Source organism: Pan troglodytes, chromosome 16 (assembly GCF_028858775.2).
Source record: "Pan troglodytes isolate AG18354 chromosome 16, NHGRI_mPanTro3-v2.0_pri, whole genome shotgun sequence".
In the NCBI taxonomy this organism is placed as follows: Eukaryota; Metazoa; Chordata; class Mammalia; order Primates; family Hominidae; genus Pan; species Pan troglodytes.
In genome coordinates this window covers 64320401-64342180 of record NC_072414.2, presented here as the reverse complement: position 1 = coordinate 64342180, position 21780 = coordinate 64320401, and the positions used below count along the sequence as shown (strand labels likewise).

The following is a 21780-nucleotide window of genomic DNA, read 5'->3' as shown; positions in this document are numbered from 1 at the left end:
CCTTATGGCAACATTCCTAGCACTCTAAATTCTAGATTTGTATAGTTTCTGTCAATATCTTTTGTAAGCTTAATCAATACAAGGCATGACAAGTATGTGTCACATACTTTTTTTTCCACGAAGAAAAAAAATAAGTAGGAATTGGGTGCTTTGTTTATCAAAATTTGTATTTCCTTTATAAATAAACTTTGAAATAAAGGTTGAAAATTAGTATCTTTTCTAGCCCAGCCACCATTGCTTTTAAAAATCCTCTTTGAAGCAGGTGTGTGTGTGTGTGTGTGTGTGTGTGTGTGTGTGTGTGTGTGACGTTTTTCAACAAAATTTTTAAAAATCGAAATGTCAGGGTCAGGTGCAGTGAGTGGCTCATGCCTCTAATTCCAGCACTTTGGGAGACCGATGTGGGAGGATTGCCTGAGCTCAGGAGTTAAAGACCACCCTGGGCAACATGGTGAGACCTGATTTCTACGAAAAATTAAAAAGATTAGCTAAGAATGGTGGTGTGTGGTTGTAGTCCCAGCTACTCAGGAGGCTGAGAAAGAAGGATCACTTCAGCCTGGAAGATTGAGGCTGCGATGAGTCATGATCACACCACTGAACTCCAGCCTCAGCAACAGGGTGAGACCATGTTTCAAAAAAAAGAAAAAAATTTAAATGTCCAGGAACCTTGCTTTTTTCACAGTAATTACTGTACTCTAACCACACCCATGTTTAGTCTAAACTATCCCAGTAAATACTCGTATTTTTTAGTGATTTCAAATGTTTCAAACAACAGAAAAGTCTAGAAAATAGTAAACAGTGTAACCACCCAGCTTTGTTGTATCTCAGTAGTCATATTTGCTTCAGATTTGTTTTTTCAAAACAAAAAAGATGAAACGTTATTAATATCCCCCTTCCCAATGCTATTCCCTTCTCCAAAAACAACTGTTTTCCAGAATTTCTTTTTAATCTTATTTCCTCTGGAGAATCTGATACTTAGCTGTGATTTTTTTCATCACTGTTAATAAATTCTTTATGGCTCACTCTTTATAGCAAATTAGAAAGAGATGTTTTGGAAGCCACTCAAAAAAGGGAGTATGTGTGGGAAAGGAGGAAGAGCAGCTGGCAGGCAGACACAGATGGGAAGGGGTGCCATGCTCGCTGGTGTGCTGCAGAGTGTGTGAGTGAGAGCGTGTGTCTGAGTGTCTGGATGATCTATTATGAAAGAGGATATTTGAACATAGGAACTCAACTGCTGGTGTTTATCTAGACTCACATGAGTCAGAAATCTGAATGAAGATAGATGTGGAGATCCAGCTAGGAGAACAAAAGTGCTTCGTCATTTTTATGTGCTTGCTGTGTCAGGCACTTTTGTTGTTGTTTTTTTTTTTTTTTTTTCTTTTCTTTTTGAGATGGAGTTTTGCTCTTGTCACCCAGGCTGGAATACAGTGGCACAATCTGGGCTCACTGCAACCTCCACCTCCCGAGTTCAAACAATTCTCCTGCCTCAGCCTCCCAAGTAGCTGGGACTACAGGCATGTGCCACCACACCCAGCTAATTTTTGTATTTTTAGTAGAGACGGGGTTTTACCATCTTGGCCAGGCTGGTCTCAAACTCCTGACCTCAGGTGATCTGCCCACCTTGGCCTCCCAAAGTGCTGGGATTACAGGCTGAGCCACCAAGCCCGACCTGTCAGGCACTATTATAAGCACTTTACTGGATGTTAATGTATTTAATCCTCATCCCAACCAATGTGCTATCAATATTATCCTCATTTGACAGATAAGGAAACAAACATAGGAAGGTTAAGTGACATCTATATGGTTACACAGCTACGCTGAGTCCCGATTAGCACTGGGGAGTTGCAGGGCATGTGACTCCTAACTCAGCTACCTAACTCTAGCCCCTACTGCCTTCAGCCACTGTCCTGGGCTGCCCCACGTCAGACATCTTCCTCCTCTCGGACACCAAATACAGACATGCAGATAAAGCTAGCAACTCAGCTATTTCTGGGCTCGAATCCGTTTCTTCTCCTATGTTTAAACAAATAAAATTAAAACCTCTCAGTCCTGCTTTTATTAGTCAAGCTGCCTGAAACAGTTGCAAGTTTGTCTATTTCACCACTTTGCATTCAGGCCTCATGACCCCACAGTTGGGCTGTAATCCTCATAAGGGCCGCTTCCACTAAGGCCAACAATAACCTACATGTTGCCAAATCAAGGGACATTGCTCAATAATAAGGAAAAAAATTACTTGATCTTTTTGCATATTTTTGAGATTTTGATCCCTCCCTCTTTGAAATTCTTTCTTCGCAGGCTTTTGTGACACCATTCTTTCCTGAGTTTCTCAATGTCTATCACTGACTCCTTCAGTAAACTCTCAGCCCATAACCAAGGTTTTGTCTTCTTTTTTTTTTTCTTCTTTGAGACGGAGTCTCGCTCTCCCGCTCTATTGCCCAGGCCCTAGTGCAGTGGTGCAATCTCAGCTCACTTCAACCTCCGTCTCCCAGTCTCAGGTGATTCTCCTGCCTCAGCCTCCTGGGTAGCTGGAACTACAGGTGTGCACCACCACACTCTGCTAATTTTTTCGCATTTTTGTAGAGACAGGATTTCGCCATGTTGGCCAGGCTGGTCTTGAGCTCCTGAACTCAGGTGATCCACACACCTCAGCCTCCCAAAGTGCTGGGATTACAAGCATGAGCCACAGCACCTTACCTTTCCTCTTATACTTTCTTCCTAGTGATCTCATTTAGACAGTCTTAGTGTACAGTCTTACACCTGGACAGCCATAGATAGATAGGTAGGTAGGTAGGTAGATAGACAGATAGATTAGATAGATAGATAGATAGATAGATGATAGATAGACTGACCGACAAACATATATATAATATATGTATGTGTATTTCCTCTGGGGTCCAAGCTCAGGTAGCCAACATCTTCATATCATCTGAATGTCCATTACATACTTAAAGCTCATGTCCCAGGCAGAATTCATCTTTTCATAGCTCCCCACTCTATTCCTCCTGTATGACTATTCTGCTGGTCATTAGAGCCGAAGTCTGGGAATCATCTTTAACTCCTTCCTTCCTGTCATAATTGTCACCACAACATCCCTACTCTGTATAAATAACTCTTAGATTCATGTACTCCTCTCTATCTACACTGCCACCATCTTTGTTTAGGATCCTAATGAATGCATCTGCCTCAATTCTTCCAGTCATCTTTTTAAACTGCAAGTCAGATTACGTGTTTCCTGCTTTGCCCCATTGTCCAGTTCACTCAGAAGTATACGCCAGTCTTCCTCTTCAAGATGATGCCTTTGACCACTCCATAATCATTTTCTGACACTCTACCTATATTAGTTACAAGGAAATAGCTCAAACTGGATTGTGCAAAAAAAGGTAAAACATTGTGTCATGTTATACATCTCCACATACACATTCAAAATTCTGACTTATGTCAGCCTAAACATCAACAGTACATAATTATATGATCCTAGGGATAAATCTATTAAAAGACCTAAGGACTTTGTGGAGAAAATTACTAAATTTTGGAGAGACACAGGAGATAGAGATGTAGAGACAGAACATGTTCATGAAAGAGAAGACTCAATATTCATAAGGATTTTAAATTTATCTGCAGGTTCAATATGGTTCCTATTAAAATTCAATTTCTTTTTATTTTGGAACTTGAAGCTGATTTTAAAGTAAGTGCAAATCTTTTTTAGGGTGGGGAAACTTGAAATTGATTTTAAAGTAAGTGCAAGAATTCCTAAGAATAATGAAAAAGTCAATTTTTAAGAAGAGAAAAATAAGCTGGGCGCAGTGGCTTACGCCTGTTATCCCAGCACTTTGGGAGGCCGAGGCGGGCAGATCACTTGAGGCCAGGAGTTCGAGACCAACCTGGCCAACATGGCGAAACCCTTTCTCTACTAAAAATACAAAAATTAGCCAGGCGTGGTGGCGCATGCCTGTAATCCCAGCTACTCAGGAGGCTGAGGCAGGAGAATTGCTTGAACCCGGGAGGCGGAGGTTGCGGTGAGCCGAGATTGCACCACTACACTCTGGCTTGGGAGACAGAGTGAGACTCCGTCTCAAAAAAAGAAAAAAAGAAAAACATGTACAACATGGAATAGAGTTGATATCCAGCCAGTATACACTTTGAGTGATCTCATTCACACTCAGTGTATCTTCAGCTACCCTCATATGAAGTCATAGACTCACACCTGTATTTCCAGCACTTTGGGAGGCCAAGGCAGTAGGATCACTACAGCCTGAGTTCAGGGCTGCAGTGATCTATGATTGCAGCATTGCACTGGAGCCTGGCCAACAGAGTGAGACCCTATCTCTTAAAAATTAAAATATAAAAATAAGTCATTATAAAAGTGTAATTATCAAGACAGTTGGTATTGGTGCAGAAATAGACAAAAAGCCCCGTAAAACAGAATGCAGAACCCAAAAAGAGGCGTATTCATATACAGAAACCTGAAAATATACAGAGGTTATGTAACAAATTGGGAGACTTCAGATTCTTATAGGAACATGGTAGAAACCTGGTTTTTAATCTTCCAACTTCTGTAAAAACCATACAGAGCAACAAGGTGAATTTAAAAACAAAAAGGCACAAACTAGTGAAACAAGAAAGAGCCTAAAGACTCCAAACTACCTGAATTTAATGCTAATCGCTGGTTCAGGAAAATTCACTTTATTCAAATTTTCTTACATTTATTCAAATATGAGTAAAAATACTACAGATATACATACAAGAAAAAGATAAAAACCGTTTCAAAAATTAAGGCAGGCCAGGTGCGGTGGCTCACGCCTGTAAACCCAGCACTTTGGGAGGCCAAGGTGGGTGGATCACCTGAGGTCAGGAGTTTGAGACCAACCTGGCCAACATAGTGAAACCCCATCTCTACTAAATATACGAAAATTAGGTGGGCATGGTGGTGCACGCCTGTAATCCCAGCTACTCGGGAGGCTGAGGCAAGAGAATCACTTGAACTCAGGAGGTGGAGGTTGCAGTGAGCCAAGATGCACCACTGCACTCCAGCCTGGGCAACAGAGTGAGACTCTGTCTCAAAAAATAAAATAAAAAATATAGGCCAGGCACGGTGGCTCACGCCTGTAATCCCAGCACTTTGGGAGGCCGAGGCAGGCAGATCACAAGGTCAGGAGACCATCCCAGCTAACAAGGTGAAACCCTGTCTCTACTAGAAATACAAAAATTAGCTGGGCGTGGTGGCGGGCACCTGTAGTCCCAGCTCCCCAGGAGGCTGAGGCAGAAGAATGGCATGAACCTGGGAGGTGGAGCTTGAAGTGAGCTGAGATTGCATCACTGCACTCCAGCCTGGGCAACAGAGCGAGACTCCATCTCAAAAAAAATATATATATATATATGTATATATGTGTGTGTGTGTGTGTGTGTGTATATATGTGTGTATATATATGTGTATATATGTATATGTGTGTATATATGTGTGTGTATATATATGTGTATATATATATGTATATGTATGTGTGTGTATATATATATATGAAGGCTACTTTCTCATAGTGGTAGACTAGGTAATTTGGAACAATCTTACCACTGGAGACAATTAGAAAAGCTTGAAGGCATTGGAATAGTAAAATATTATGAAACATTACTTGGATGAGATGTAAGAAAGACTAAAACTCTGAACAGTAAGCCTAGCATTTGGGGGCATGTCTCTTCTGGGTGCAATTGCCAATTCCAAATAAGGCTGATAAAATGCTCTGAAGCACTTTTGACAACCTCACAGGGTTGGGGATTAAAAGTTGTAGTCCATTCCTTGTAATTCCAGGAGGTAGGAAAAAATAAGTAAATAAAATGAGAAATAAAGTTTTAATCCCAGGCCCACAAAAAGGACCCTGGAAAACTCTCCACTTTTTGGGTTGAGACCTCAAAAGACCAAACTCTACAAGATAAATTGGAAACAGACCATTCATTGCTCAGAAACTGCTCAGATATGAGTCATCTCAATCACTAAAATTAGTTTGATTATCTCAGATTGCTAGAGCCCCTAGATGCCTTCCAGAAACATATGTATATCCATTCTGTAGAAGGAAAATGTACCCCTAGACCTCCAATTATTTCTAAAAATATTTTTCAAACACAATGCCTATCATATAATCAGAAATAACCAGGCACATGAAGAGAATAATAAGGGAGTAATAACAATCAAGAATTTTACAAAATTAATGACAGGCAACAAACCACAGATCCAAGAGTCTCAGATAGCACCAAGCAGGATAAATGCCAAGTAATAATCTATATCTATAGATTATTATATTCAAACTGCAGAAAATCGAAGACAAAATCTTGAAAGGAGCCAGAGAAAAATAACACCTGCCTATAGGGGAACAAGGATAAGGATTACATTGGCCTTCTCTTCAGAAAACATGCAAGCAAGAAGAGAGTGAAGTGAAATATGTAAGAAAGAAAAAAAGGGGGGATAAACCCACCAGCCTAGAATTCTGTTTCTAGCAAAATTATCCATCAGAAGTGAAGAAGAAATAGATTTTCTCAGACAAAGAAGACTTGAGAAAATTTATCACCAGTAGATCTGCGTTGCAAGAAAATTAAAGAGGTTCTTTGAAGAGAGAGAAAATGATCTAGGGGCTATATGAAAAAAACTTGGGGCTATAGGAAGAAAGGAGGAGCATTAGAGAAGGAGTAAGTGAAGATAAAACAAAACATTTTATTTTTCTTAATCTGAAGTGATGTAACAAATAGCAGTTTGTTCAAAATAATAATACCAGCAATGTATTCAGTGATTACCTTACGAATAAGTGAAATACATGACAGCAATGTTATAAAGAATGAGGCTGGGCGTGGTGGCTTATGCCTATAATCCCAGCACTTTGGGAGGCTGAGGTGGGCAGATCATAAGGTCAAGAGTTCAAAACCATCCTGGCCAACATGGTGAAACCCCGTCTCTACTAAAAATACAAAAATTAGCTGGACATGGTGGCATGCACCTGTAATCCCAGCTACTCAGGAGGCTGAGGCAGGAGAATCGCTTGAACCTAGGAAGCAGAGGTTGCAGTGAGCCAAAATCACACCATTGCACTCCAGCCTGGGTGACCTCTTGTCAAAAACAAAAAAAAAAAAAAAAAAGAAAGAAAGAAAAGAAAAGAAAAAAGAATGGGAGAGAGGAATTGGTAATCTCAATGCTTTCGAAGAACAAGATGGGGAGGATTGCTTGAGGCCAAGAGTTCAAGACCAGCCTGGGCAACATAGCAAGACCTGTATTCTCTACAGAAAATAAAAATTAGCCCAGCTACTCAGGAGGCTGAGGCAGGAGGATTGCTTGAGCCTGGGAGGTAAGGCTGCAGTGAGCTATGATTGCACCACTGCGCTTTAGCCTGGGTGACAGAGAAAGACCCTGTCTCGAAAGAAAAAGGAATGAAAGAGAGAGAGAAAGAAAACAAGAGAAAAGGAGACTTGGATTACTTATAAATGTATATTGTGAAATTTAGGGCAGCAACTAAAAATTTTTTTAAAGAGAAGGATTGAGTGCAGTGGCTCACACCTATAATCCCGGCACTTTGGGAAGCCAAGACAGGAAGATCACTTGAATCCAGGAGTTTGAGAGCAACTGGGACAACATAGTGAGACCCCGTCTCTACAAAAAAATTTTGAAAATTAGCCAGGCATGGTGTTGCAGGCTTGTAGTCCCAGCTACTTAAGAGGCTAAGGCAGGAGAATCGCTTGAGCCTGGGAGGTTGAGGCTACAGTGAGCCATGATTGTGCCACTGTACTCCAGCCTGAGGGACAGAGTCAGACCCTATGCCCCCAAAAAAGTATAACTGCTATATTAACAGAAAAGAGAAAATGGAATTATATTAAATGATCAGTTAAAACCGAAGAAGACAAAAAAAGAAAGAAAAAAGAAATAGCAATGGCAATTTTATCAATGGTCTAAATACATGAATTTTTTAAAAAGGGCCAGGCTCAGTGGCTTGTGCCTGTAATTCCAGCACTTTGGGAGGCCAAGTTGGGGAGACTGCTTAAGCCCAGGAGTTCAAGACCAGCCTGGGCAATGTGACAAAACCGCATCTCTATAAAAAGTACAAAAAGCCGGTGTGGTGGTGCGTGCATGTAGTCCCAGCTACTCTGGAGGCTGAGGCAGAGGCTGAGGCAGAGGCAGGAAGATCACCTGACCCCAGGAGGTCGAGGCTGCAGTGAGTTGTGATTGTGCCACTGAACTCCAGCCTGGGTGACAGAGAGACCCTGACTCTTAATAATAATAATAATTTTTAAAAAAGACCCAACTGGTGTTGTCTGTAACAAATCAACTTTAAATATAGACACAGATGGGTTAAAAGTAAAGGAATGGAGAAAGATGCATCATGCTAACACTAATCAAAAGAAGGCTGGAGGCTGGGCATGGTGGCCCAGCACTTTGGGAGGTCGAGGCGGGAGGATCACTTAAGGCCAGGAGTTTGAGACTAGCCTGGGCAATATAATGAGACCCCCCATCTCTATGAAAGAAAAAATAAAGCTGTATTAGTTTCAGATGGAGTCAGCTTCAGAGCAAGGAAAATTATGAAGGATAAAGAGGGCCAGGTGCGATGGTTCATGCCTGTAACCCCTGTACTTTGGGAGGCCGAGGCAGGAGGATCACTTGAGACCAGCCTGGGCAACATGATGAAATGCCATCTCTACAAAAAATACAAAAGTTAGCCAGGCGTGGTGGTATGTGCCTGTAGTCCCAGCTACTCAGAAGGGTGAGGCTAGAGGATCATTTGAGCCTGGGAGTTTGAGGCTGCAGTGAGCCATGATTGCAACAACACTGCACTTCAGCCTTGGTGACAGAGCAAGACCCTGTCTCAAAAAAAAAACAAAAAAAAAACAAAAAAAAAAAGAAAGGATAAAGAGAGGGCCATTACACAATGATAAAGAGATCAGTTCTTCAAGAAGACATAATCCTTTATGGGTATGCCCTAGTATCAAAATACATAAGAGAGAAAAAAAACTGATAGAACTGCAAAAAGAAATAAACAATCTGCTATTATAGTTGGAGTTTTTGACAGCCCTGTATTGGGAGTTAACAGATCCAGGAGGAAGATTGGTAGTGACATAGTTGAAGTGAACAGCAACATGAGTCAACTTGGTCTATATATTCATTTCAAGTTCACACAGAATATTCACCACGATAGACCACATTTTTGGGCATAAAACACTCCTTAACATATTTAAAGAGCTTGAAATCATACATTGTATGCCCCCAAATCACAAAAAAATTAAACAGAATTCAATAACAGAAATATAGCTAGAAAATACTCAAATATTTAAAGATTAACCAATATACTTCTTTTCTTTTATTATTATTATTTTTTTTTTGGAGATGGAGTCTCACTCTGTCGCCCAGGCTGGAGTGCAGTGGTGCGATCTCAGCTCACTGCAACCTCCACCTCCCAGGTTTAAGCGATTCTCCTGCCTCAGTCTCCGGAGTAGCTTATTAACCAATACACTTCTGAATAATACATAGGCCAAAGAAAAACACTCAAAACCAGCCTAGGAAACATAGTGATACCCCATTTCTAAAAAAAATAAAATAAACAATAATAATAAATTAGCTGGGCGTGGCACACACTTGTGGTCCCAGCTACTCGGGAGGCTGAGGTGGGAGGATCACTTGAGTCCAGGCAGTCAAGGCTGCAGTGAGCTATTGTGATGGTTAATATCAAGTGTCAATTTGATTGGATTGAAGGATGCAAAGTATTGTTCCTCCATATGTATGTCTGTGAGGATGTTGCCAAAGGAGATTAACAAGTCAGACCCATCCTCAATCCAGTGGTCACAATCTAATCAGCTGCCAGTGCAGCTGGAATAAAGCAGGCAGAAGAACGTGGAAGGACAGACTGGCTGAGCCTTCTGGTCTTCATCTTTCTCCTGTGCTGGATGCTTCCTGCCTTCAAACATCGGACTCCAAGTTTTTCAGCTATTGGACTCTTGGACTTAAGTGATTTGCCAGGGACTCTGGCCTTTGGCCACAGACTGAAGACTGCACTGTCAGCTTCCCTCTTTTGAGGTTTTGGGACTCAGACTGGCTTCTTGCTCCTTAGCTTGCAGATGGCCTATTGTAGGACTTCACCTTGTGATTGTTTGAGTCGATACTCCTTAATAAACTCCCTTTCATATGTACATCTGTCCTATTAGTCCTGGCCTTCTAGAGAACCCTGACTAATACAGCTATGATCATGCCACTGTACTCCAGCCTGGGTGACAGAGTGAGACCCCACCTCAAAAAAGAAAAAAAGACTCGAGAAATTTTGAAAATATTTTAAACTAAATGAAAACGAAAAATACAACTTATCAAAATTTGTGGGATGTAGTAAAAGCAATGCTGCAAGAGAAACCTGTAGCATTGAATGTATATATTCCAAAGGGAGAAAGATATAAAATCAATAATCGGCTTCCACTTCTGGAAACTAGACATAGAAAATTAAATTTCAAATAAGGAGAGAAAAGAAATAATAAAAATTAGCCACCCTGGCCTACATAGCGAGACCCTGTCTCTACAAAAAATAAAAAAAACTTACCCAGGTGTGGTGGTACATGCTTGTAAATCCTAGCTTCTCAGGAGACTGAGGCAAGAGGATCACTTGAGCCCAGGAGGTGGAGGCTGCAGTGAGCTGTGATTGCACCACTGCACTTTAGCCTGTGTGACAAATTTGTGGGCATAGAATTCTTCATAATATTCCTTTATTATCCTTTTTTTTTTTTTTTTTTGAAATGGAGTCACTACCTCTGTTGCCCAGGCTGGAGTACAGTGGCACGATCTCGGTTCACTGAACCTCTGCCTCCCAGGTTCAAGTGATTCTCCTCCTGCCTCAGCCTCCCGAGTAGCTGGGATTACAGGCACCTGTCGCCACGCCCCACTAATTTTTTGTTTGTTTGTTTTGTTTTGTTTTGTTTTGAGATGGAGTCTCGCTCTGTCACCCAGGCTGGAGTCCGGTGGCACTACCTCGGCTCACTGCAAGCTCCGCCTCCCAGGTTCACGCCATTCTCCTGCCTCAGCCTCTCGAGTAGCTGGGACTAAAGGTGCCCGCCACCAAGCCTGGCTAATTTTTTTTGTATTTTTAGTAGAGACGGGGTTTCACCGTGTTAGCCAGGATGGTCTTGATCTCCTGACCTCGTGATCCGCCCGCCTCAGCCTCCCAAAGTGCTGGGATTACAGGCGTGAGCCACCGCGCCCAGCCTAATTTTTGTATTTTTAGTAGAGATGGGATTTCTCCGCGTTGGCCAGGCTGGTCTCGAATGCCTGACCTAAAGTGATCTGGCTGCTTCGGCCTCCCAAAGTGGTGAGATTACAGACATGAGCCACTACACCCAGCCTGCATTATTATCTTGTTGATGCTCATGGAATCAATAGTGATGGCCTGTCTCTATTTGTTGTTGTTGTTGTTGTTGTTTTGTTTTGAGACTGGGGCTCATTCTGTCCAGGCTGGAGTGTAGTGGCACAATCACGGCTCACTGCAGCCTTGACCGACCCAAACTCAGATGATCTTCCCACCGAAGCCTCCCAAGTAGCTGGCACTACAGGCATGCGCCACCAAGCCCAGCCAATTTTTATATTTTGTAGAGACAGGGTTTCCCCATGTTGCCTAGGCTGGTCTTGAACTCCTGGACTCAAGCAATTGCCTGCCTCAGCCTCCCAAAGTGCTGGGGTTACAGGAGTGAGCCCCATCTCTAATTTTTGACATTAATAATTTGTGTCTTGTTTTTTTCTTGGTTAGCCTGGCTAGAGGTTTGTTAATTTTATTATCTTTTCAAAGAATCATCTTTTGATTTTGTTGATTTTTTTCTCTTTATTTTCTGTTTTCAATTTCATTGATTTCTGTTCTAATTTTTAAAGTTCTGGAGATATTGGAGTGGTCTGAACTTTATGAGATCTTGAGACTAACAAATCAACACTTCCTTCCAAGACAAAGCCCAAATAGAGGAGAAACTGCTGGCAGTAGAATCCAAATAGAACTTAGCAGAGACAATAAGGACAAAAAAAAAAAAAAAAAAAAGAGAGAGAGAGAGAGAAGGTCCAGATAGAAGTAGGTGGTGTAGTAGAGGATGCCTGTCTCGGGAGTCAAAGATCACATTTGTATCACCTATTTTAAGGTAAAGAAAACTCTAAAGCTTTGAAGCTAGAAAAGCTGTTCTTGGCCGGGCGTGGTGGCTCATGCCTGTAATCCCAACACGTTGGGAGGCCAAAGTGGGCAGATCACTTAAGGTCAGGAGTTCGAGACCAGCCTGGCCAACATGGTTAAAAAAAGAAAAATTAGCCAAGTGTGGTGGCGGGCGCCTGTAATCCCAGCTGCTCGGCAGGCTGAGGCAGGAGAATCTCTGGAACCTGGGAGATGGAGGTTACAGTGAGCTGAGATCGTGCCACTGCACTCCAGCCTGGGTGACAGAGTGAGACTCCATCACACAAAAAAAGAAAAAGGCTATTCTTCCTATTGCTCTTTCTAAACAGAAAAACTCATTGCCCTTAAAAATGAACAATTAGGCCAGGTGCGGTGGCTCACCCCTGTAATCCCAGTGCTTCGGGAGGCCGAGGCAGGTAGGTCACCTGAGGTCAGGAGTTCAAGACCAGCTTGGCCAACATGGCAAAATCCCTTCTCCACTAAAAATATAAAGTTAGCCAGGTGTAGTGGCGTGCGCCTGTAATCCCAGCTACTTGGGAGGCTGAGGCAGGAGAATCGCTTGAACCTGGGAGGTGGAGGTTGCAATGAGCCGAGATCATGCCACTGCACTCCAGCCTGCGTAACAAGAGCGAAACTCCATCTCAAAAAAAAAAGCAATTAAAACTACTCAATTGAAGTCCATACATAAAAGAGGAGGATAGGGAATAATACCATAATGTCCCTGTTGACAGTGAAAGCATGACAGAAAGATTTACCCTTAAAACAAAAGAAAACCATTAAGAAAAGAAAAGGGACTATGAAAAATCAATATAAGAATTAGAAAAATTCAAAAATGTGATGATTGGAAAAAATAAGATGTTTAAAAGTGAGGTTACAGAACTCAGGAGGGAATTAGAATAAATGAAAAGTTATTTCAGAAATGAAGTCTATTCTAGAAGTTTCACTAGCAAAAATGACAATGGATAATATCTTCAGACAAATAGAAGATTAAATGGAGGTGATCTGCCCTCTTTGGCCTCCCAAAATGTTGGGATTGCAGGTGTGAGCCACCGCACCAGCCATGGAGGATTTTAAAAATATATATTTTTAAAGAAGAAAGAGATAAAAAAGGATTTGGGAGAAAGTGATCAAAAAACAAAACAAAAAACAAGATAGGCAGAAGATCTAACATATGTATGATAGGATTTCCTGAAGAGGAAAGGGAAAGCAACAGAACAGAACATACACTAAAACTATACTTTCATACCTTTTTTTTTTTTTTTTCTGAGAGGGAGTCTTGTTCTGTCGTACAGGCTGGAGGGCAATGGCATAATCTTGGCTCACTGCAACCTCTGCCTTCCGGGTACAAGTGATTCTCCTGCCTCAGCCTCCCAAGTAGCTAGGATTACAGGTGCCCACCACCACGCCTGGCTAATTTTTGTATTTTTAATGGAGACGGGGTTTCATCGTATTGGCCAAGCTGTTCTTGAACTTCTGACCTCAAGTGATCTACCCGCCTCGGCCTCCCAAAGTGCTGGGATTACAGGTGAGAGCCACCTTGCCTGGCCTAACAGTTTTTTGTTTTTTGTTTTTCTGAAATAAAAAAGCTTCAAACTACAGGTTGAATAGACACACATGTACCTGGGGTGAACAAACCCGGAATGGCCAACGCCTGAAGAGATAATGACATGTTCAGTGCCAGTGCTGGGGCCATGTTATGCAAATGAACCAAAGATGACCTCTGTATATTGGCCCTATGTTGTTTACTTCTTCAGAGCAGGCTGGGACTCATTAGCTCAAAAGCCCATTGGCACCAAACTCAAATTTTTACATATCCAACTATTTTAAATTTAGCCCAAATAGAATGGCCTTCACTATTGTTCTGATTTAGGCTGAGATAGCTAGACCTTTATAATCCTGTATTAATCAGTCATTGGATTTGGGCTGCCCTGGGAAGGGGCATGACCTTGAGGCAAACTCTGAAGGGGACAGCACTCCCCTAAACTATAACAACACATTCTTCACTGAAGGGTTGGGGGAAGGGAGGTCTTGACCATCACATCACAATGGCAGCACATCACACCACATGGGAGAAAGAAAATAACTGAGGAAACAATGACTGACAGTCCTCTTTAATTGAGGGAAAACATAAATGTGCAGATTTAGAAAGCACAAGAAATTATAAGCAACTAAACACATCCTTGTAAAAGTGAAGATTGCCAAAAGAAATCAAAAGATCTTAAGAGCAGTCAGGGAAACACCAGCTACCTGCAGATTGACTGCCATTTGATGTCTCATAAGCAAAAATGGAAACCAAAGTATGGTGAAATAATATCTTCAAAGTGAAGTAAGAGAAAATAATTATATATTTACTAAGTTATTATTCAAGAAGTGATTCGAAATAAAAGAATTTCCAGATAAGCAAAGCAGAGCTTATCGCCAACAGTCTCTTGACTAAAGGAACTTCTAAGGCACTAATTCTTAACCTTGCTTCCACACACATTGGATTCAACAAGGGAGCTTTAAAACATGCTGATGCCTGAGTCCCACCCCAGCAATTCTGATTCAACTAGTCTAGGCTATGGATGTAACAACTCCATACATAGCCCCTTCTCCCACCTGCTATTAAGGTGTCATCAGAGAATGTCAAATGAGGAGCTAGGACTTGTATACCCACCCAGCATTAACAGATACACCTCTTATGGGTTCAGTGGAGACCGCATGGGACTCCTCTCCCTTCTTGATAGAGCAGTATCATAGGAGTCTCTAGTTGGAAGCTTCCATTCCTGCCCAGCAGTGAGGCCACCTTCCCTTTCATTTGAGGTGGTTTCAGCAGAGACCTAGTAGGAAACCTTAACTTCCACCCTTATCTCACAATAACCAAGGCAGTGTCCTTGTTTCCTCACTAGTTGGGGGTCAAAGGAGGCCTGCTAAACATGTTTAAATTAGATATAACGTTTAAATGAGATCCAGAATCTCATAATAAAATACCCAAAATGTTCAGGAATCAATTGAAAATCTCTCATTGTACTAAGAATCGAGAATATCTCAACTTTAATGAGAAAAGAATCAATAGGCACTAACACTGAGATAACACACATATTAGAATTACCTGTCAATAATTTTTAAGCAGGCATCATGAAATGCATCATAAGCACTTGCAAATACACTTGAAACAAATGGAAAAATAGAAAGTCTTAGAAAAAAATAGAAAATATAAATGAAGACCACATGGAAATTTGTTTTTTTCAGACAGAGTCTCGCTGTGTTGCCTAGATGGGAGTGCAGTGGTATGATCTTGGCTCGTTGCAACCTCCACCTCCTGGTTCAAGCGATTCTCCTGCCTCAGTCCCCCAAGTAGCTGGGACTACAGGCACATGCTGCCACACCCAGCTAATTTTTATATTTTTAATAGAGACAGGGTTTCACCATGTTGGCCAGGCTGGTCTCAAACTCCTGACCTCACGTGATCTGCCTGCCTCAGCCTCCCAAAGTGCTGGGATTACAGGTGTGAGCCACCACACCTGGCCCACAAGGAAATTTTAGAATTAAAAAATACAACCAAAATGAAAATGGATTCAATGTCAGAATAGAGAAGATAGAGGAAAGCATCAGTGAACTTGAAGATAGAACAATAGAACTTACCCAATCTGAACAACCAAGAGAAAACAGACTTAAAAGAAAATAGATAGAATCTGACTCCTCAACCCCTTTGGCCATGGCAGGCACCTTTTGGACTGGGCTGCCACTGCTTGGGCAGAGTAAAAGGTGCCAGGAGGAGCATGGGGGTGGAAGTCCTGTCAGCCAAAAAATAAAAGTTTACCTCAGAGCTGCAAAAAAAAAAAAAAAAAAAAAAAAAAAGAAAGAAAGAAAATAGATAGAGTCTCAGGGACCTATAGGATTATAACAAAAGATCTAACACTCCTGTCATGGAGAGAGAGGAGAGGGGAGATGGGCTTAAAAAGTACTTGAAGAAATAATGGCTGAAAACTATTCAAATTTAGCGAAAGACATAAATCTCCAGATTAAAGAAAGTGAGCGCCAAACAGGATAAAGCCAAAGAAATCCATATCAGGACACATAGTAATCAAATTTCTGAAAGTTAAAGACAAACATAGAATTGAGAAAGAGATGACAATCTCTTATGTATAAGGGAAAAACAGGATCTCTCATCAGATACTACAAAGGCCAGAAAGAAGTGGCACATTTTTCAAGAGCTGAAAGAAAAGAACTGTCAAACCAAAATTCAATATCCAGCAAAATTATACTTCAGAAATGGAGGGGAGATCAAGACATTCTCAGATGAAGAAACACTTAGAGAATCTGTCACCAACATAACTACTATAAAAGAATGGCTAAAGGAAGTTCTTCAAATGTAAAGGAAATGATAAAATAAGGAATCTTGGACTATCAGAAAGGAAGAAAAAACAACTGAAAGAAGGAAAATGTGGGTAAATGCGATAGACTTTAATGCTTCTGGAGTTTTTTATAAATGGTGATTGGATATCATTGTCTAAAGTGGTTCTGAAATATATAGAGGAAATACTTAAGATAATTATAAATGGGGGAGGATAAAGGGACTTAATAGTAGGTAAGGTTTCTACACTTCACTCAAACTGGCAAAATGTCAATACCAGTACACTGTGATAAGCTATGTATGTATAGAATAAGAAACACTTTATCCACAAGAGCACAGGAAAAACAAAACAGAAATGAACCAGGTGTAGTGGCTCATGCCTGTAATAATAGCTACTTGGGAAGCTAAAGTGGAAGGATTGCTTGAGGCCAGGAGTTTGAGACCATTCTGGGCAACATAGCAAGACCCCATCTCTAAAAAAAAAAAAAAAAAAACAAGAAGAAAGATAAAGAAAAGAGAAATGAAGAACATAGGCAACAAAAAGAAAACAAAAAATTAAGTGACAGACTTAAGCCCTAACATACCAATAATTACATTAAATGTAAATGTTAATTAAATGTAAATGTAAATTACAGGCTCACACCTGTAATACCAATAATTACATTAAATGTAAATGGTCTAAATATGTCAACTAAGACAAAGATTAGTAGAGCGGACTTTAAAAAAATGACCCAATTATATGCTGTCTAAAATAAACTCACTTAAATACAGCTATATATGTAGCTTGAAAGTAAAAGGATAGAAAAAGGTATATTTTGCAAAGATTAATCAAAAGAAAACATAAATGGCTATATTAATATCAAAGTAGCTCTCCACACAAAAAGCTTACCAAGAACAGAGTGACATTGCATAATAATAAAAGTATCAATTCATCAAGGCATCACAGTTTTTAATGTTTATGCCCCAAATGACAGAGCTACAGAATATGTGAGGCAAAAACTAATGGAACTGAAAGGAGAAATAGACAAATCCACAATTACAATTGAAGTCTTCAACACCTTTCTCTCAACAATTGATAAAACAACTAGACAAAATCAGCAAGCATATAGGGCCAGGCACTGTGGCTCTCACTTGTAATCCCAGCACTTTGGGAGGCTGAGGTGGGCAGATCACTTGAGGTCAGGAGGTCAAGACCAGCCTGGCCAACATGGTGAAACCGCTTCTCTACTAAAAAAACAAGGCTGGGCACAGTGGCTTACACCTTTAATCCCAGCACTTTGGGAGGCCAAGGGGAGCGGATCACTTGAGGTCAGGAGTTTGAGACCAGCCTGGCCAACATGGTGAGACCCCATCTCTACTAAAAATACAAAAAAAATAGCTGAGTGTGGTGGCAGGCACCTGTAGTCCCAGGCTTGGGACTGAGGGTAGCAAAACAAACCTCAACAAATGCAAAATAATTGAGGCCAGGCTCAGTGGCTCACACCTGTAATCCCAGCACTTTGGGAGGCTGAGGCAGGCGGATCACCTGAGGTCAGGAGTTGGAGACCAGACTGGACTACATGGTGAAACCCCATCTCTACTAAAGTACAAAAATTATCCGGGCATGGTGGCGGGTGCCTGCAATCCCAGCTACTCAGGAGGCTGAGGCGGGAGAATTGCTTGAACCCGGGAAGCAGAGGTTGCAGTGAGCCAAGATCACACCACTGCACTCCAGCCTGGGTGACAAAAGCGAGACTCCCATCTCAAAAAAAAAAAAAAAAAAATTGAAATTATACACAGTGTGTTCTGACCACGATGGACTCAAACTAGAAATCAATAACAGAAAAATAATAGGCAAACCTCCAAACACTTAGAAACTGAACAATACATTTATAAATAATATATGGATCAAAGAGGAAGCCTCAAGGAAATTTTTTACTGTATTTTTCTTTTTCTGCAGAGAACTTTGTTCTGATTATTGAATTGTTTTACTACTTTTGGGGTGAAAATTTAAAAAAATACATAGGACTGGGCCAGGCATGGTGGCTCACACCTGTAATCCCAGCACTTTGGGAGGCCTAGGCAAGCAGATCACGAGATCGGGAGATCGAGACCATCCTGGTTAACATGGTGAAACGCCATCTCTACTAAAAATACAAAAAAAATTAGCTGGGCGTAGTGGCGGGCACCCGTAGTCCCAGCTACTTGGGAGGCTGAGGCAGGAGAATGGCGTGAACCGGGAGGCGGAGCTTGCAGTGAGCTGAGATCGGGCCAGTGCACTCCAACCTGGGCGACAGAGCAAGACTCCATCTCAAAAAAAAAAAAAAAAAAAATACATAGGACTGAATGAAAATGAAATTCCAGTAACCCATTTCATGGTCAACTTATTACAAGGAGTAACTTTCTGTTAAAGGAGAAAAATAATTTATTTTATTTATTTATTCATTTAGTAAAAATGGGGTTTTGCCATATTGGCCAGGCTGGTCTCAAACTCCTGATCTCAAGCAATCCACCCACCTCGGCCTCCTGAAGTGCTGGGATTACTGGTGTGAGCCACCGCATCCCGCCAGAAAAATAATTTTTGAAAATCATAATTTGCTGCTGCATTTTTTTTTTTTTTTGAGATGGAATCTCACTCTGTCACCCAGGCTGGAGTGCAGTGACACGATCTCAGCTCATTGCAACCTCCACCTCGTGGGTTCAAACGATTCTCCTGCTTCAGCCTCCAGAGTAGGAGGAGCCCGCCACCATGCCTGGCTAATTTTTGTATTTTTAGTAGAGACGGGATATTGTCATGTTGGCCAGGCTGGTCTTGAACTCCTGACCTCAAGTGATCTGCCCACCTTGGCCTCCCAAAGTGCTGGGATTACAGGTGTGAGTCACCATGCTCAGCCAGAAAAATCATTTAAAAATCATGATTTGCTTCTGAATTGAATATTGTTTTAAGAAATTTTTGATGATTCCAGTTGCTACTGCTGGTCTCCAGCAGTTTCTTAGAATAGTCAATGGACACAAGTTATGTTAAAATCTCTATTAGGCCAGGTGCAGTGGCACACTCCTGTAATCCCAGCACTCTGGGGCACCGAGGTGGGTGGATCACTTGAGCTCAGGAGTGTTCTAGACAAGCCTGGGCAGAATGGTGAAACCACCATCTCTACAAAAAAAAAAAAAGAAAAAAAATTATCCAGGCATGGTAGCGTGCACCTGTCATCCCAGCTACTTGGGAGGCTTAGGTGGGAGGATCGCTTGAACCCAGGAGGTTGAGGCTGCAGTGATCTTAGATCGCACCACTGCACTACAGCCTGGGTGACAGAATGATAACCTATCCAAAAAAAAAAAAGGAAATCTCTATTAAAATAATTAGCAATTTTACTGAAAGAGGCATGAAAAATATATTATGGAATAAATATATAATTTATGAAGTATGTGTCTTTGTCCAAACATTGTATTACTACTTTGTGCGAACATCACTGATCCATCAAGAGAATACCTAGACATGTGCAAGAGTAATAAAATTCCATCAGCTCTGATATTTTGCCAACTTTCAGTCATATAAAAAGCGTAGCTGTACATATGTCTTTCATTTTCGTAATTCTGAACCTGTATTTGTGAAAATAAGAGAGGAACATATTTAACAAATTGTAATTTGATTTGTATCTTTTAAATGTTTAGATGCACAGTATGTCGATTTCCATTTCTTCTTTTGCGCTGGGCCCAACAAATGTTGGGGTGGGCCTGGCCCTAACCTCCTCGACCCTCAGAACCTCAGCTTCCTTTTCCGGAAAAAGAGAACACTCCTGAGTTCACAGAACTGGGATGAACTGGGCACCTGGTGCATAATGGGTTCTGAGTAAATACGGCTAAGTTCCCTCACTCTCCTAAGGAGGAATCCGTGTTCAAGGAGTGTTTAAGGGGTTTTTATTTTATTCTTCCTTTCTTTTTAAGGCTGCAAGGGAGACGAACGTGTCTGAGGCTCAGGGGTAAGAAAGTGGTTAAAGACACCGAAGACAGAGATGTGTGATGGGGCGGGGTGGGATTGGCTCCGAGGGACTGGCTCGATAGTGGGAATAGAGAAGAGGAATCCCCATCCACCCCCGCAGGAAACGCACCAGCGTTCGGAGGTGTGTGTGCCTGCGTGTGCCTGCGTTTGCCTGTGTGTGCCTGTGTGTGCGGTGGGGATTAGCCCCGACTCCGGCAGACACCATCACGCATGACGAAGCTGCTTCCCCTCACGCGGCCCAAGGCGCACACGCGCGATCCACGGCCACGCCCGCACACACTCGACACACACAGGGCATTCGAGGGTCCGGTTGCCATGGCGAGCAGGAGCGCGTGAGCCCAGCCGCCCCTCCCGCCCCCGGCGAGCCCAGTCAACTCCCACTCTGATTGGCCGCTGCTTCCTCATTATGCAAATCATTTGCGTAGACTCGGCGGCCAGCTGCCTGACGTCACCAAGCACGGGGGCTGGGGCTCGGGGCTCGGCTCTGGGAGAGCTCGGGCGGGAGCCCAGAGAGAGCCGCACGGGGACCTCAAGCCAGACCCCAGCGTTCAGCCGCCACCTCGGCCCGGGCCCGCCCCGCCCCGGCCCCGCCCCTTTCCTGCCCGCCCCACCCCCTCTACGCCCCTCCACCCGGACCCCGCCCCCTGGGCAGCCCCCCGCCCTCTCCGCCCGGGCTCCGCCCCCTCCCCCTGGCCCCCGCCACCGGTCCAGGGAGGGGACGGCGGGACAGGCGGGACCAGTGGGACCGGCGGGAGGGCTGACAGGGCGGGGACATGGCCGCGGCGCCGGGAGGGTCAGCGCAGCCCGCTGGCCCCGGCCCGCGCCTGGGTTTCAGCACCGCGGACAGCGGCGTCGGCATGAGCGGGCTAAACCCCGGTCCCGCCGTACCCATGAAGGACCACGACGCCATCAAGCTCTTCGTGGGGCAGATCCCGCGGGGCTTGGACGAGCAGGACCTCAAGCCGCTGTTCGAGGAGTTCGGCCGCATCTACGAGCTGACGGTGCTGAAGGACCGGCTCACCGGCCTCCACAAAGGTGCGCGGGGTCAGCCCAGCCCAGCCCAGCCCCAATCCGATTAGAGTGTGGCCCGACCCCAGCCCAGCCCCAGCCCTAGCCCTGCTGAGAGCCAGTCCAACACCAGTCCAATATCAGCCCCACCTCAGCCCAGCCCCCTTCCCAGATCACAGAATTTTCTCTCTGACATCCTCCCTCTGATTATCACTGTGGTCCCCTAACATGTTCTCCACTCTAACCTCCAAATTCCTGGCCTTCACCTCTCACATCCCAGCAGTCCCTGCCTTTCAGCTGGACCTTTCCAC

The 21780-nt window shown here is 42.9% G+C and overlaps 1 protein-coding gene across 14 annotated transcripts in view; it reads left to right on the top strand.

The window, feature by feature from the left end:
* The window catches only part of CELF6 (CUGBP Elav-like family member 6), a 91749-nt gene that overhangs the window by 35369 nt on the left and 34600 nt on the right, over window positions 1–21780 (top strand). For 10 of the 14 annotated variants that reach the window (XR_010151783.1, XM_063795248.1, XM_063795243.1 and 7 more), the window contains 2 exons: window positions 20407–20441; window positions 20887–21496. Coding sequence is in view for 13 of the 14 variants with exons in the window: in XM_063795248.1 (XP_063651318.1) it covers window positions 20407–20441; window positions 20887–21496 (645 nt within the window). In the remaining variant the exon portion in view is untranslated. Of the gene's footprint in view, window positions 1–20406; window positions 20442–20886; window positions 21497–21780 lie in introns of those variants that run through there. The other 4 variants (XM_016927152.3, XM_016927147.3, XM_016927148.3 and 1 more) reach the window with 2 other exon arrangements.